The sequence below is a fragment of the Macrobrachium nipponense genome, chromosome 6, assembly GCF_015104395.2.
Source record: "Macrobrachium nipponense isolate FS-2020 chromosome 6, ASM1510439v2, whole genome shotgun sequence".
Taxonomy (NCBI): Eukaryota; Metazoa; Arthropoda; class Malacostraca; order Decapoda; family Palaemonidae; genus Macrobrachium; species Macrobrachium nipponense.
In genome coordinates this window covers 64892283-64904841 of record NC_061108.1, presented here as the reverse complement: position 1 = coordinate 64904841, position 12559 = coordinate 64892283, and the positions used below count along the sequence as shown (strand labels likewise).

The 12559-nt window shown below is 36.7% G+C and overlaps 1 protein-coding gene across 3 annotated transcripts in view; it reads left to right on the top strand.

The window, feature by feature from the left end:
* Window positions 1–12559, top strand: part of LOC135216848 (uncharacterized methyltransferase Sca_1399-like) — a 97601-nt gene that overhangs the window by 62035 nt on the left and 23007 nt on the right. The window contains exons 1-3 of one of the 3 annotated variants that reach the window (XM_064252358.1): window positions 6846–6926; window positions 11477–11562; window positions 11840–11944. In XM_064252358.1, coding sequence (XP_064108428.1) covers window positions 11560–11562; window positions 11840–11944 — 108 coding nt within the window. In that variant the 5' untranslated portion in view covers window positions 6846–6926; window positions 11477–11559. Of the gene's footprint in view, window positions 1–6845; window positions 6927–11476; window positions 11563–11839; window positions 11945–12559 lie in introns of those variants that run through there. The other 2 variants (XM_064252359.1, XM_064252360.1) reach the window with 2 other exon arrangements.

Here is a 12559-nt window from a genome sequence, read left to right as displayed (position 1 = left end):
TGGAAGCAATAACTTTGTCTGAAGAAAATGCTGATATTGGAAGCAATAACTGAAAAGAAAAATTGCTGCTATTGGAAAAGCAATAAAAAAACTGGTCTGAAAAAAAATGCTGATATTGGAAGCAAAACTCTAAAAAAATTTGTATTGGAAGCAAATAAAATGAATTGAAGCAATAACTTTGTCTGAAGAAAATGCTGATATTGGAAGCAATAACTTTGTCTGAAGAAAATGCTGATATTGGAAGCAATAAATTTGTCTGAAGAAAATGCTGATATCGGAAGCAATAACTTCGTCTGAAGAAAATGCTGATATTGGAAGCAATAACTTCGTCTGAAGAAAATGCTAATACCAGAAGCAATAACTTAATCTGAAGGAAATGTTGTGACCGGAAGTAATGACTTAGTCTGAAGAAAATGATGATTCTCAAAGCAAAGATTTGGTCTGAAGAAAACGCTGATATCAGAAGCAAGGACTTATGGTGCGTCCACATGGTCGAACAATGTCCGACGGACAAACATTGTTACCAATTAAGAATTGTCTGCTGGCCTTTGCCTTGTGAGCAGAGTAAAAAACGCTGGTATACAACCTTATCTGGTACCACTGTTTGTTGCCAGATCTACTTCCATCGTTTCAACACTTTTGACGTCATCCTGCTTCGCCTATGATATGGTAACAATGTTTGTCCGTCGGACATTGTTTGACCGACGGACCTTTAGTTTGAACTAAAGGACGCACCTTTAGTTTGAAGCGAACGCTGGTATCGGAAACAAAGACTTAGCCTGAAAGAAGTGCTGATACCAGAAGCAATGACGTAGTCTGAGGGAAATGGTGCCAACATGCCTATACTGAAGTAATGACAAAGTTATCAAAGTAATGATGTACTATAAAGGATGTTTTCGAAACCGGAAATGGGAAATGATGACACAGGCAGAGACATCTAGAGGCAACTGAATTGCAAGCATATGAAATGTATGCCAACTACTCATGGTAACTTGAATTCTCCGTCAGCTCATCATTTTCATGTTATACTTCCATTATTCGAAGAGGTGTTGTTTTGGAAGGAATAATGTTAACATTTTGTCAGCAACAATTAAGGTGAACTGCTTCATCTTTGTAAAGATTGGTAGTTAATTCTGTGGCTTAAAGTGAAATCTGAAAACTGTCTAGTTGGTATTTTGTAAAGAATTGTGTGAGACGGAAATTGCGGAAGTTTCTGTGTGTGGATGGGAAAATTGTAACTAATTAGATAAAAAATGCGCGGAAATAAAAATGCATACTTGAATTTTTATTTAGCCAAGAGTAGTGAGTGATTCTGCTTTTTGTCCTTTATTGATGTCGAATTACATTCCATAAAGGAGTCTGAATAGAACTGGTTTTCCTCTGTCACTTTTATCAAATCAAATTAACGTAACTATAACCTTATAAAAGCTAAGTAAAGAAATTTAGTTATATCTTCATAGCACATAATAGCTGTACTAACAACTGAAGCACCAAATATTTTCCAGTGGATGATTTTGTGTGATTTTTAATCTTAAAGAGAGCCAATATTTACGTAACATTATGGATGAATGTGATTTTTTTCCAGTGTTAATTTGTTCAAAGTGATGGTTAGCATAGGGTATCGTGTACTGCTATGAATGTTTTATTTTTGCCCCCCAAAATATCGCCAACTTGCCCAAAGGGTTAGATCCTAGATCAATCACGAAATAGCTTATTTTGCATAAAAGAAAATGACTGACTCAGGATCACAATACTCCTGATTTCCTGCATACAATCAATAATGCTGTACCATCCACAAAATTCACAATAGAATATGAAGAAAATAATTGCATACCATTTTTGGATGTCTTAGTATTAGAAATAACACCACCTTTTGTTTTAAAGTATATAGGAAACCTCTGAATAACTTGCCATATATTCATATTTACTCTAACCACGCTAACTTTTTCCAGTATGTATTTCAAAACTCTTAGAATTTGTAGTCCTGAATTTTTGGTAGATGAATTTAAAATTATTGATAAAATAGGAGATTCATTATGTTACCTTCCATATTCTTTGGAAATTTGTAAGAATAAAGCAAAACTGACATATTACAATCCAACCAATATTAACAAAGAATTTAAGAATATTCTCTATGTACTATTTCATCTTAATTTCATTCCTGCTGTATCCATTATAAAAACTATTGATATTAACTTTGTATTTAAATATAATGCTATATTGAGAAATAAACTACTTAAAAAAGCCCACCAAATTCAAACAATTTTGTATACAGTATTCATTGCAAAGATGTAATAAGATTTATATAGGTCAAAATTCTAAAATGCGACGCTCACGGCACAATATACCATTTCAAGAGGCTTAATAAATGGTGGAATCATGGATTATTAGCTTAAGAGAGGCCAAGCCATTAACTGGAATAAGGCATCGCTAATCCACACAATCAATGACCAAAGTAACAGGAATCTGTTGGAGTCCATTTCTACTGAAGCCACGTCAATGAGGAATATGAATCTCCACCGTGGATTAGCTCTTGATCCTCTCTCCACATCATGTTTGCTCAAAGAACATTCTGTTAAGATTAGCAAACTGTTACCCCGCCTTCCCTGTGTATAAAAAGCCTGTTTAACCTTTCCTTAATTCAGTGTGAACTTGAGAATGTAGAAAAAAACTACTAAAGTATTTGTTCCAAGTCCCCAGATTCACTCACATATCTACCTTGGATTTTAGGATATTCTCAAGCACGTGTTTCTTTGTGCTACATTGATATATATATATATATATATATATATATATATATATATAATATATATATATATATATATATCTTGTTGCCAGTTAATGATAGGTGATTAATGTATTTGGTTAAATATTAAAAGTTAATCATCTAAGTATGGCCATTTTTTTGTGTTACCTTGTTTTCTCTTCTATGGTAGTTTGCTTGTTCCCTGCTAGTACCGTTGGAGTTGTTCCTTGATACTTTTGGTACATGCCTGTGGATGCTATGCTTTCTGGTTTACCTTGTCTTGCAGTCGCCTGAATTATCTGAAACTTCCTCCTGCTGCACCCTTGGTCCAGTACCAGCCAAGGGGAACTCTCTTTCCCATGGTAATATAATTAATTGTATCGTAATCTAATAATTGTGATCATGGCCATTAGCCCACTTCTGATGTCTTGAGTGGTCTTTTTGAAACTCTGCCTTCCACTTTTGCCTGAATTGGATCCAGTTATTCCCTGCCACCATAATATTCTCTCCAGATGTGGAGACTAATTAGTTTTATAGTTGAGGAGACTTAGGATCACGGAATTTAGTGTGTAATTTCATGTTTTTTATCCCGCCTCGCCGGAAATTGATATTAAAATTAAGCCAGAAGCAGCAGCCATTTTACCCCCTTCATCGTACGACTTTAGGTGGGGGAGGGGGGGGGGGGAATTTAGGGAAGTCAGCATAGACAAGGCCAGACAAGGGAGATAGGAATTTCTGGTCCTCTTCGTAGTTTTGCGGGAGGGTATAGATCCATTAAGCACTAGGGACATAACACAAAGGAAATTGGGCAGCTAGGTAGGCCCTTCCTAGGTCTAGTCTTAAGATTTGTTCTACCTTGACCTTGTTAGTGGCCGTATGCCTGTTTCCAGAATGACCTGCCAATGGGGGGCGGGGGGGAACTTAACCCCAAAGCGACTGTTCTGCGCCCTGGTTCACCCTCACTCCTTGCTAGTTGCTCATCACAGACAGACCTTTCGTCCGGGCCTTTCCATAGGCCTAAACAAAGGCATTTTGCTGGTGCGCCACAAGACTCGGACAAAACCAAACGCCATCTTCTCATATTGAGCTACACACCATAAGGCATCCAGGTACAGTGATGCTCAAATCTCATGCGACATGACTCCATAGGATTTCGTTCAAAATTCACTAACTGGCAACCTAGCATGCTCCATATTTATCTATTATTTCAATGCGGAACGCGATTTTTGCATACAATATGGACATAATATGTTTCATAAGATTGAAATCTGTCATATATGTCAAAACTGTAAGAAAATGTCACGTGTAGCAAATTTAAGAAAAAACTCTTTCGAAACATTTTCAAAACTTTCGTTCACAAATCGCTGAAGCATTTGACCAAAATGAAGTCGTCATCAAGCATCAGTTCAAATGTTAATAAAAAATTGTCATAACATTAATAATGCTTCCAAAGCCAACATAAAATTTGAAATAGTCCTACTTGATTGCTTTCTCACCTCAATGCTGAAAAAAATATAAATATGAATATACAAAAGTAGAATGCGCCTACCGATATCAACGTGTGAGGGGAGCGTGTGTGACGTATCATTAGTGTCTGTGCAACAACAACCACCGGGTGTAACATAAGTAGGTCTACACTGAGTAGCGACAATGAAATTATCTTGAAAAAACTTACTTTATATGTTACAGGAATAGTTGGATTTTCATACATAATTAATTGTTATAATTCTTAAATATTTGAAAAATTATGGCATACTAGCAAATATTCGCCTATGCAATTATTCTTTTGTCAAAGCCAAGATATTGTTCTTAGGCCTAGGTGTTAGATTTCTTTACTTTACAATTAACAGTCACATCTCTCTATTACAATTTCTGGCCAGAAAGCAAATGAGGTTATCTACTCATTCTTGTTCTTCAAGTAACCTTACGAAAGAATAAATTATACACCAAAAGCAAGGAGAAGGACTTTTAAGAAAATAATATTTTAAACCAGTTGAAAAACAAGTGTTCCATACGCCTTGATATTAATACTTATGATATTTCGATTAATAGTCATCTTCTCCATATAATCAAAATCATCATCTTTTATTCCTCTAGGAACAGGTAATCTCTACAAATAAAAACATTAGTAACATTACATCTCATAAGGCTTAGATTATTCTTTTAGGCCTATAAATCATTTTGCAACATATAGGCAGCTTAAACGCAGCCTAAAACTTCAACATTCAAAGAAAACTGGTTGTAATTCATATTCCTATTGTATTTGTCAAAAAACAGATAATCTCTACAAATAGATTCATTAATTACAGATTATATCTCAGAAGGCTTACATTATTTTTATTAGGCCTATAAAACATTTTGCAACATGCAAGCAGCTTAAACACAGCCGAAAACTTCAACTTTCAAAGAAAACTTGTTTTAACTCATATTCCTACGTTGAAAATGTTGTTATGACTATTGAGCTTATTAGGTCTACTGTCATAATGCAGCAGACGTAGTTATGTTGACCAGTCCGAGGAGCATGTAAAGTGTACTTTCATTGATGGCACAGCTAACCTTATCACACCGCACTTTCAACTTAGCAGCGTAAAAAAAGAAAATCAGTTCAAATCACGCAGATTACGATTTATACCAATGCATAAAAGGGATCATATTTATATAACCATAAGGAAAATTGGACTAGCTGTGAATTCACAAACTTTTCGACATGTATGACATTAGAAAAATAAGTATAACACTACTTGGCAAAATCACGTTGAGTCTGAGAATCTGGACGATACAAAATAAAATCATGTCGCATGAGATTTGAGCACCACTGTACGTCTAAGTTACATTCTTATAGCCAGTTCTTTTCCTCCGGGCCAAACAAACTCTCCCTCGTTTCTGAATTCAATTTCTCACTTCTCTAATGAACATCCTTTTGTCCAAGATCAACGAAGATCTTCAATAAGCTAATTGTGAGGTCTGAGTAATTTGAGGAGAGCGAGCAAACTCAGCATAACTTTATTCGGCAAATGAAGCTTTACATAAGGCGGCATGCGGACGGAAGCGTAGTGTCCATCACACACGAACGAACAAACATAAACAAAAAGGGACAGAGCCCCCGCTGTGAATGTGTTTCTTCACAGACGAAAATACATGAATAATTTTACATAGAGGGAACGGATTCCCGACATATATACATCAAAAGAAAGGGCGTAAAATGCTCTACATTTTAGTTCCTGGAAGAAAAGAGAGGACATATGGATATAGAGATTTTTGTAATGGAAGGGCGGACATTCGCCAGTATATCATCCTTAAAAGCTATTCAACTTAAGCATTAGATTTCTCCCCATATTATCAGCATTGTGTTTGATTTGAGGATGAATTCCCTCCATAGTGCATTAGTCATGAATGTTGTGAGAGAAGTCTGTTTTATTTGTAATCTGGAGCCCCCATTCTGACAATATGTGCATTTCTACGTCTTCAGCTATCGCGTTTTTTTTCTTCTCCTTTTTCCTTCATGTTTGGAAATATACACAGACAAAAATGAGCCAGTCATCGCTTGGAATCTTTAATAAATAAAATGAACTGGTTATTATGAGAGTTAAGAAAATATTCCCAACCGAACAGAATGAACAGAGTACGAGGAATTCGCGAGACTTTCTCTCTCGGGACTGTACAACTGGAGGGGAAACAGATTATTCCCACAATGGCTACTTCATGATTTCCCCAGTCATCAGCGAGAAACACCTTCAGACTTCTAAAAACCAGTAGTACGATTATTTCATATTAAATATTTGAAGGAAGGAGTGTTAACAATGCAAACTTTCAATGTATAACCAAAGGAACAAAATGAACGATACTGGGTCTGAATCTTATCTTGGTCAACGGTTTGATAGCTGGACAGATTCCCATTTTTTTTTTTTTACATGGCGTCTTAAAATATTGCACTAATTTTTCCTTTTCAGACTATGATAGCTTTAACTGTCCGAGGATGCCGAATTCCAGATGACTCATGGGTGTAAATGCTGCAAATATATAAACTTATCAGTAGAGTCAGCTGAGTGAGGGGGCGGGGTTTCTCAAGGTGAGTGCAAGACAGCTATAAATTTACAGCTACACGGTTAGTTTGCCTCGAAACTTCGCCACCAGCGGAAACATCTGTGGAACTCTCCATAAATCTGACGCTTCTGTTGCGGTAAGGACTCTTCTATTTTAACACAACTTTTGCAAAAGACACATAAAATTATATTTGCTTTATAAAAGCCGTCTGAGAAGAAGCTGCATGGCGGCGATGAGACTTATTAGAGAGACGAAAAGAAAACTTCCATCACTCATGAGAGGAAGCACAGACCACCTTCAACGAAGTGTCACGACGGTTGTTGTCAAATATTCATCTTATAATGAAAATGTGAATATTTCAAAGTTAAGAGAAATACCACAAAAATATAATGAGGATTTTTTATGCTCAGTTTGTCGCCACATTTGATGAAAATTTCTTAAGATAAACATGAGTTTTGGTGGCAGTCAGAAATCTCGCTCTCTCTCTCTCTCTCTCTCTCTCTCTCTCTCTCTCTCTCTATCCTATCTCTCTCTCTCTCTCGTCTCTTCTCGCTCGTCTCGCCTCTCTCTCTCTCTCTCTCTCTCTCTTTTCTACTCGCATCTGTCAATTACATCCACGATGAGTATTTTGCCACGCAGGCAGGGGAGGGACAGTACCTTGGTAAATGTACGAGTGGCATTATTATTATTATTATTATTAATATTATTAGTATTATTCAGAGGATGAAACCTATTCATATGGGACAGGACCTCAGGAGCCATTGACTTGAAATTCAAGCTTTCAAAGAATATGGTTCTCATTTGGAAGAGGTAAGAGAAGGTATAGATAAATATATAGAGAAGAGATGCCACTTGTTAAAAAAAAGAAAATTAATAAATAAATAGATATGTATCAATGAAAGGAGAATCGTACTAAGGCAGTAATGCATTTTCATCTGCGCTTGCACTTCAAAAGTTCCCATTGGAACCCTAGCTGCAACCGCTTTCGTTCCTTTTACTGTCCTGGCGTCCCTTTCATATTCTCATTCCTTCCATCTTACTTTCGTTTCCATCCTCTCCTAACAATTAACTCATAGTGCAACTTCTTTGAGGGTTTCTTCCGGTTACACCTATCAGCCCTTTTACTGTCAGTTTTCGTTTCAGCGCTGGATGGCCTCATAGATCCCAGTGCTTGGCCTTTGGCCTAAATTCCATATTCAGTTCAATTCATTGCATTACATCCTCGGGAGTGGAACACCCTTCTCACAGCACCACTCACTCAAGAAGCAACAAGAACGACTTACCAGTACCACCGAGGGTCTTAGACAACCCATACAACGCCATCTATGGTCATGAATATCAACTACTGTAACTCCTAAGCATGCGTTACCATAACGAGTGTAGTAACGCAATACAAAGCTTTTAAAACAAAACTTAAATTCCATAGCAAAGGGGTAAACTATCTCATTGTTTTCCACACTCTTAAATTTGAGTTTATTTCCTGATGGATCAACTCATCCTGGGGTCTTCACCACCTTAGATTTGAATTTATTTACTAACCCTAGATTTCCACAGCCCTAGTTTTATGTTCATTTCCTTTTCACATCTGAGATTTGCATTTACGTCCTGGAGGGCAAATTATTCCACGACTTTTAACTATGATATATGAGTTGATTTCTTGAATGGTACTACACCTTCCTTGCTTTTTCAGCAGTTGTGGATTCGAATTTATTTTCTAATGTTAACTGCTCTATGACTTTCCAAACGCTTAGATCTGAGTTCATATGTTGAATAGTAAACTATTCCTCGTTATTCTGCAGTCTTAGATTTTTATTTATTTACTGAAGGATAAACTGTTTCATGTCTTGTCCCAGTGTGGAAGATGAGCTCATGTCTTGAAAGGTAAACTATTCCTTGTCTTTTGCTAAAGGTGTATATTTCAATTTATGTCGTCAATCACACACTGTTTATGGACTTTCAAGAGATTCTAATTTAGCAAAGAATTCTATATTTTTTCTCACTGAGGTGTGAATTTATTTCATGTAGGATAAACTAATCATGGTCCTTCCATATACGTAGATTCAAATTCATTTCTCGAAGGGCAAAGGGTCCAATGGTTCTCCACGCTCTTGAATTTGAGTTTATTTCCTGAGTGGTCAACTATCCCATGGCTTTCTGCTGTTAAAGATCAAATTAGTATTTTGAGGGGTAAACTGTTTAATGGTACTATTTCACAGGTTAATAGTAAAGTTTATTTCCTGAGTTTGTACTACTATTCCTTGACTTTGCACAGTCTTAGACCTAAGTTTATATCTTGAAAAGTAAACTGTCTAAATGCTTTCCACAGTCATAGAGACAAGTTGGCTTCCTGAAGGTAACCTATCTCAGATATATCCACCCTCTAATATCTGAGTATGTTTCCTGAAGGGTGAACTATTCCAAGCTTTTCGTAATTTTAGATTTGGGTTTATTTCCAGAAGGTAAAATCTGATGTGGCTCACCACACGTTTGAATTCTTATTTTGTTTCCGAAGGGCAAATTTTTCTGTTTTTCAGTATTCTTAGATTTGAGTTTATTTCCAGAAGGGCAAAGTATTCGTGCACTGTCCTCGATCATTGAGTTTTTTTTTTATGATAGGTAATCCATTTCTGGGTTTTCCAAAGTTGTAGATTTATTTCCTGCACTGCAAACTGTCCCATGGCATTTCATCATCTTAGATCTGTATTCATTTCCTAAATTATACTGTACTCTTACACGCATAAAAAATAGGGTATTTCTTAAAGGGTAAATGATCTGAAGGGTAAACCATCCATGGGCATTTTACACTTGTGCAATCAAATTCATTTTTTGAAGATTAAGCTATTCCAGTGCTTTATACACACACACACACACACACACACACACCCAGATTTAAGATTTTGTGGAAGGCAAAGTATTCCAGGGTTTTCTAAACCCTAAGATTTGTTTTCATTTCCTTGAGATTAAAAAACTTATCCATGGATTTCCCCACGTCTAGGTTTTAGTCCACTTCCTGCTGGATAACTCGTTATGAGCTTTTCACAATGTTAGAATTGAATTTATTTCCTGTAGGATAAACTAATCCCAGTCATTCAGTCTTAGATCCCAGTTTATTTCCAGATGTAAATTACTCCACAACTCTTTGCAAACTTTTTGAAGGGTAAACTGTTCCACAGCTTCCCAAAATTCTTAGAGTTTGGTATCTATTCCAAGTAGTGTAAGATATTACTGGGATTTCCGATGTCTGTTATTTGAATTTACTTACACTCTTAGGTTTGGGTTTACTTCTAGATCGCCAAACTATCCCATGGCCATCCACACCCTTAAACTCGGAAAGGCAAAGTATCCAATGGTAATGCACAGTCTTATAATATTTCAGTTTATTTCCCGGAAGGTAAACTATTCCAGAGCATTCCAAAGTCTTAGATTTGAGTTGACATCCTAAAGGGTGAATGAGTCCATGGGGTTCCTTAGCCGTAGACTCAAGTTTATTTCCTCAAGGGTAGAGTAATCCTGAGCGCTCCATATTTTTAGGTTTGTGTTTATTCCCTGAAGGTAAAATCTCCTTTGGCTTTCCATACACCTAGGCTTATGTTCAATCATTAAAGGTAAATTTTTCGTTGGCTTTCTGCAGTCAAAGTTTAAGTTTATTTGCTGAAGACTAAGCTACTCCTGGACTACTTCCCACAGTCTTAGCTTGAAGTTGTTTCCTGAAAGGAATGCTACCTCGTGACTTTTCAGTGTTTTACTAGAGCTTATTTCCTTAAAGGCTGTTATTTATTCCATGGAGTCCCACAATCCTAGCCTCGAGATTATTTCCTGAAGGATAAACTATTTCATGATTTTTCACACTCTTCCATTTGGGTTCATTTCCTGAAGGGTAAATTATCCCTGTGCTTCATGAACTCTTCTTGTTGCTTATTTCCTGAAGTTTAGACTTTCCAATCTAAGATTTGAGTTTATTTCACGATGGGTCAGCTTGGACACTCTTTTTCTAATTCTGTCTTTTATTATTTAGTTTTTTTTATTTCTTAAGAGTATTATTTCTTTTATTTGTATTTTTGTAATTCCATGTAATCTATTTTTCTCACAGTTCGCTTTTCCCTTTTTCACAATATGGATATTTTACTCCGCAGAACTTTCTGTTACATGTGCTACTTACATTTACGCACCTTCGTTTTTCATTTATTGTCTCTCCAAACAAATGTCTGCTTTTGCTTGATTTTGCACATTCGTCCGTATAGTAGATGACTCCTCCATCTTCAATAATAATGAAAATAAAACGAGAGGAAAATGTCTCCTACTTTCATAAGAGCAAATCCACAGATGTGAATCTTTATCCCTGCCTCTCTGGATCCATGGCCAGGATTTGTTCATCTGTGATGCTATTATTTTGTCTTTATCTTCAGAGCAAACTGGACCGCCTGCTGTGAGAGAAAACGATGAAGTTGTGTGGCATTTTTTAGAGTCTGCTGATCAATCTAGAAAAAACTATAAGATGCAAAATATTTAGATAATTAAATTAACAACGTGGACGGATGTAGTAAACTGCCTCTGAAGAATGTCTTTCACTCATAATTTTTTACAGTTATCACTATATTGTGTATGATTTGAGAGTTGTTCGTTGATTTGTACCTGCTTTACTTATTCATGATAATTTTTGTTTTCGTTTCTTTTATTTGACCCCAGGACCTGTGGAGGGAAGACTGGCTCACTGACCTCAACTCATTTATCAGTTTTCCTATTGTCGTTGTTTTCAGTTCTTCCAAAATATGGTAAGAGGTTAAAGTTTATTCTAGATTAAGGGAAGTTTTAGACTTCTCTTATTATTCTCAGCTCTTTAAAACTTTTGAAATATAAAGCAAAATTCCATATTTAATCTTGGATGCAATACAACTCGTTCAGTTTTAAAAAAAATACTTGGTATCAATGCCTAGATTAAGGCAAACTTTCATCAGCAATCCAAAATTACCATAAATCTGAGGTCAAGAGAATTATATCGCTGTATGATCATGTGACACCGTCCTTTTGTTTTATTGAATTTCCTGCCAGGACCAAAAAACTTCACACGAGATCGCCTGTCGTTTTATTGTACCAGGGAACGCACCAGATAAAGTGATAGAGACCTACTCCGAATGGGCTCAACATTATGATGAGGTAAATGTAACTGTTATTCCTCTTCTGACTCTTGTGTTAACTTTTACACACACACCCACATCCACACACCCACACACACACACACACACACACACACAAACACACATTGTGGCGGGATCATAATCTTAAAAACAAGTGGCAGAATCCGCCCACCCCCCACACATACACTTAACCAATCCAGCTGCCAAACTCACACTCAGCCACACTATCCTCTTTACACTACAGAATTTACGCAGGATAATTGACCTATACCAACACAAAACAAAACAAAAACACAAACACATGTACTCACCCAACTGCAGATACTCAGGGCTATGCTGTGCTGTCCACTGGTCAAGGTCCCGGAGATACCAACAACAACAAGACCACAACCAAGAACCCCCAACCCCAACCCAACACAACCCACAACACAACACCCAAAGATCAACCACACAACTCAACAACACAACAACAAAAAGGAACACAACACAACGAAACACAAACCACAACAAAAGACAACTGCACAAACAACCACCAACACAAAAACAACAGAGCGCCTCAGTGGCGTGGTTGATATGGTGTTTGCTTCCCACCTCGGTGGTCGCGGGTTCGATTCTCGGCCATTCCATTGAAGAG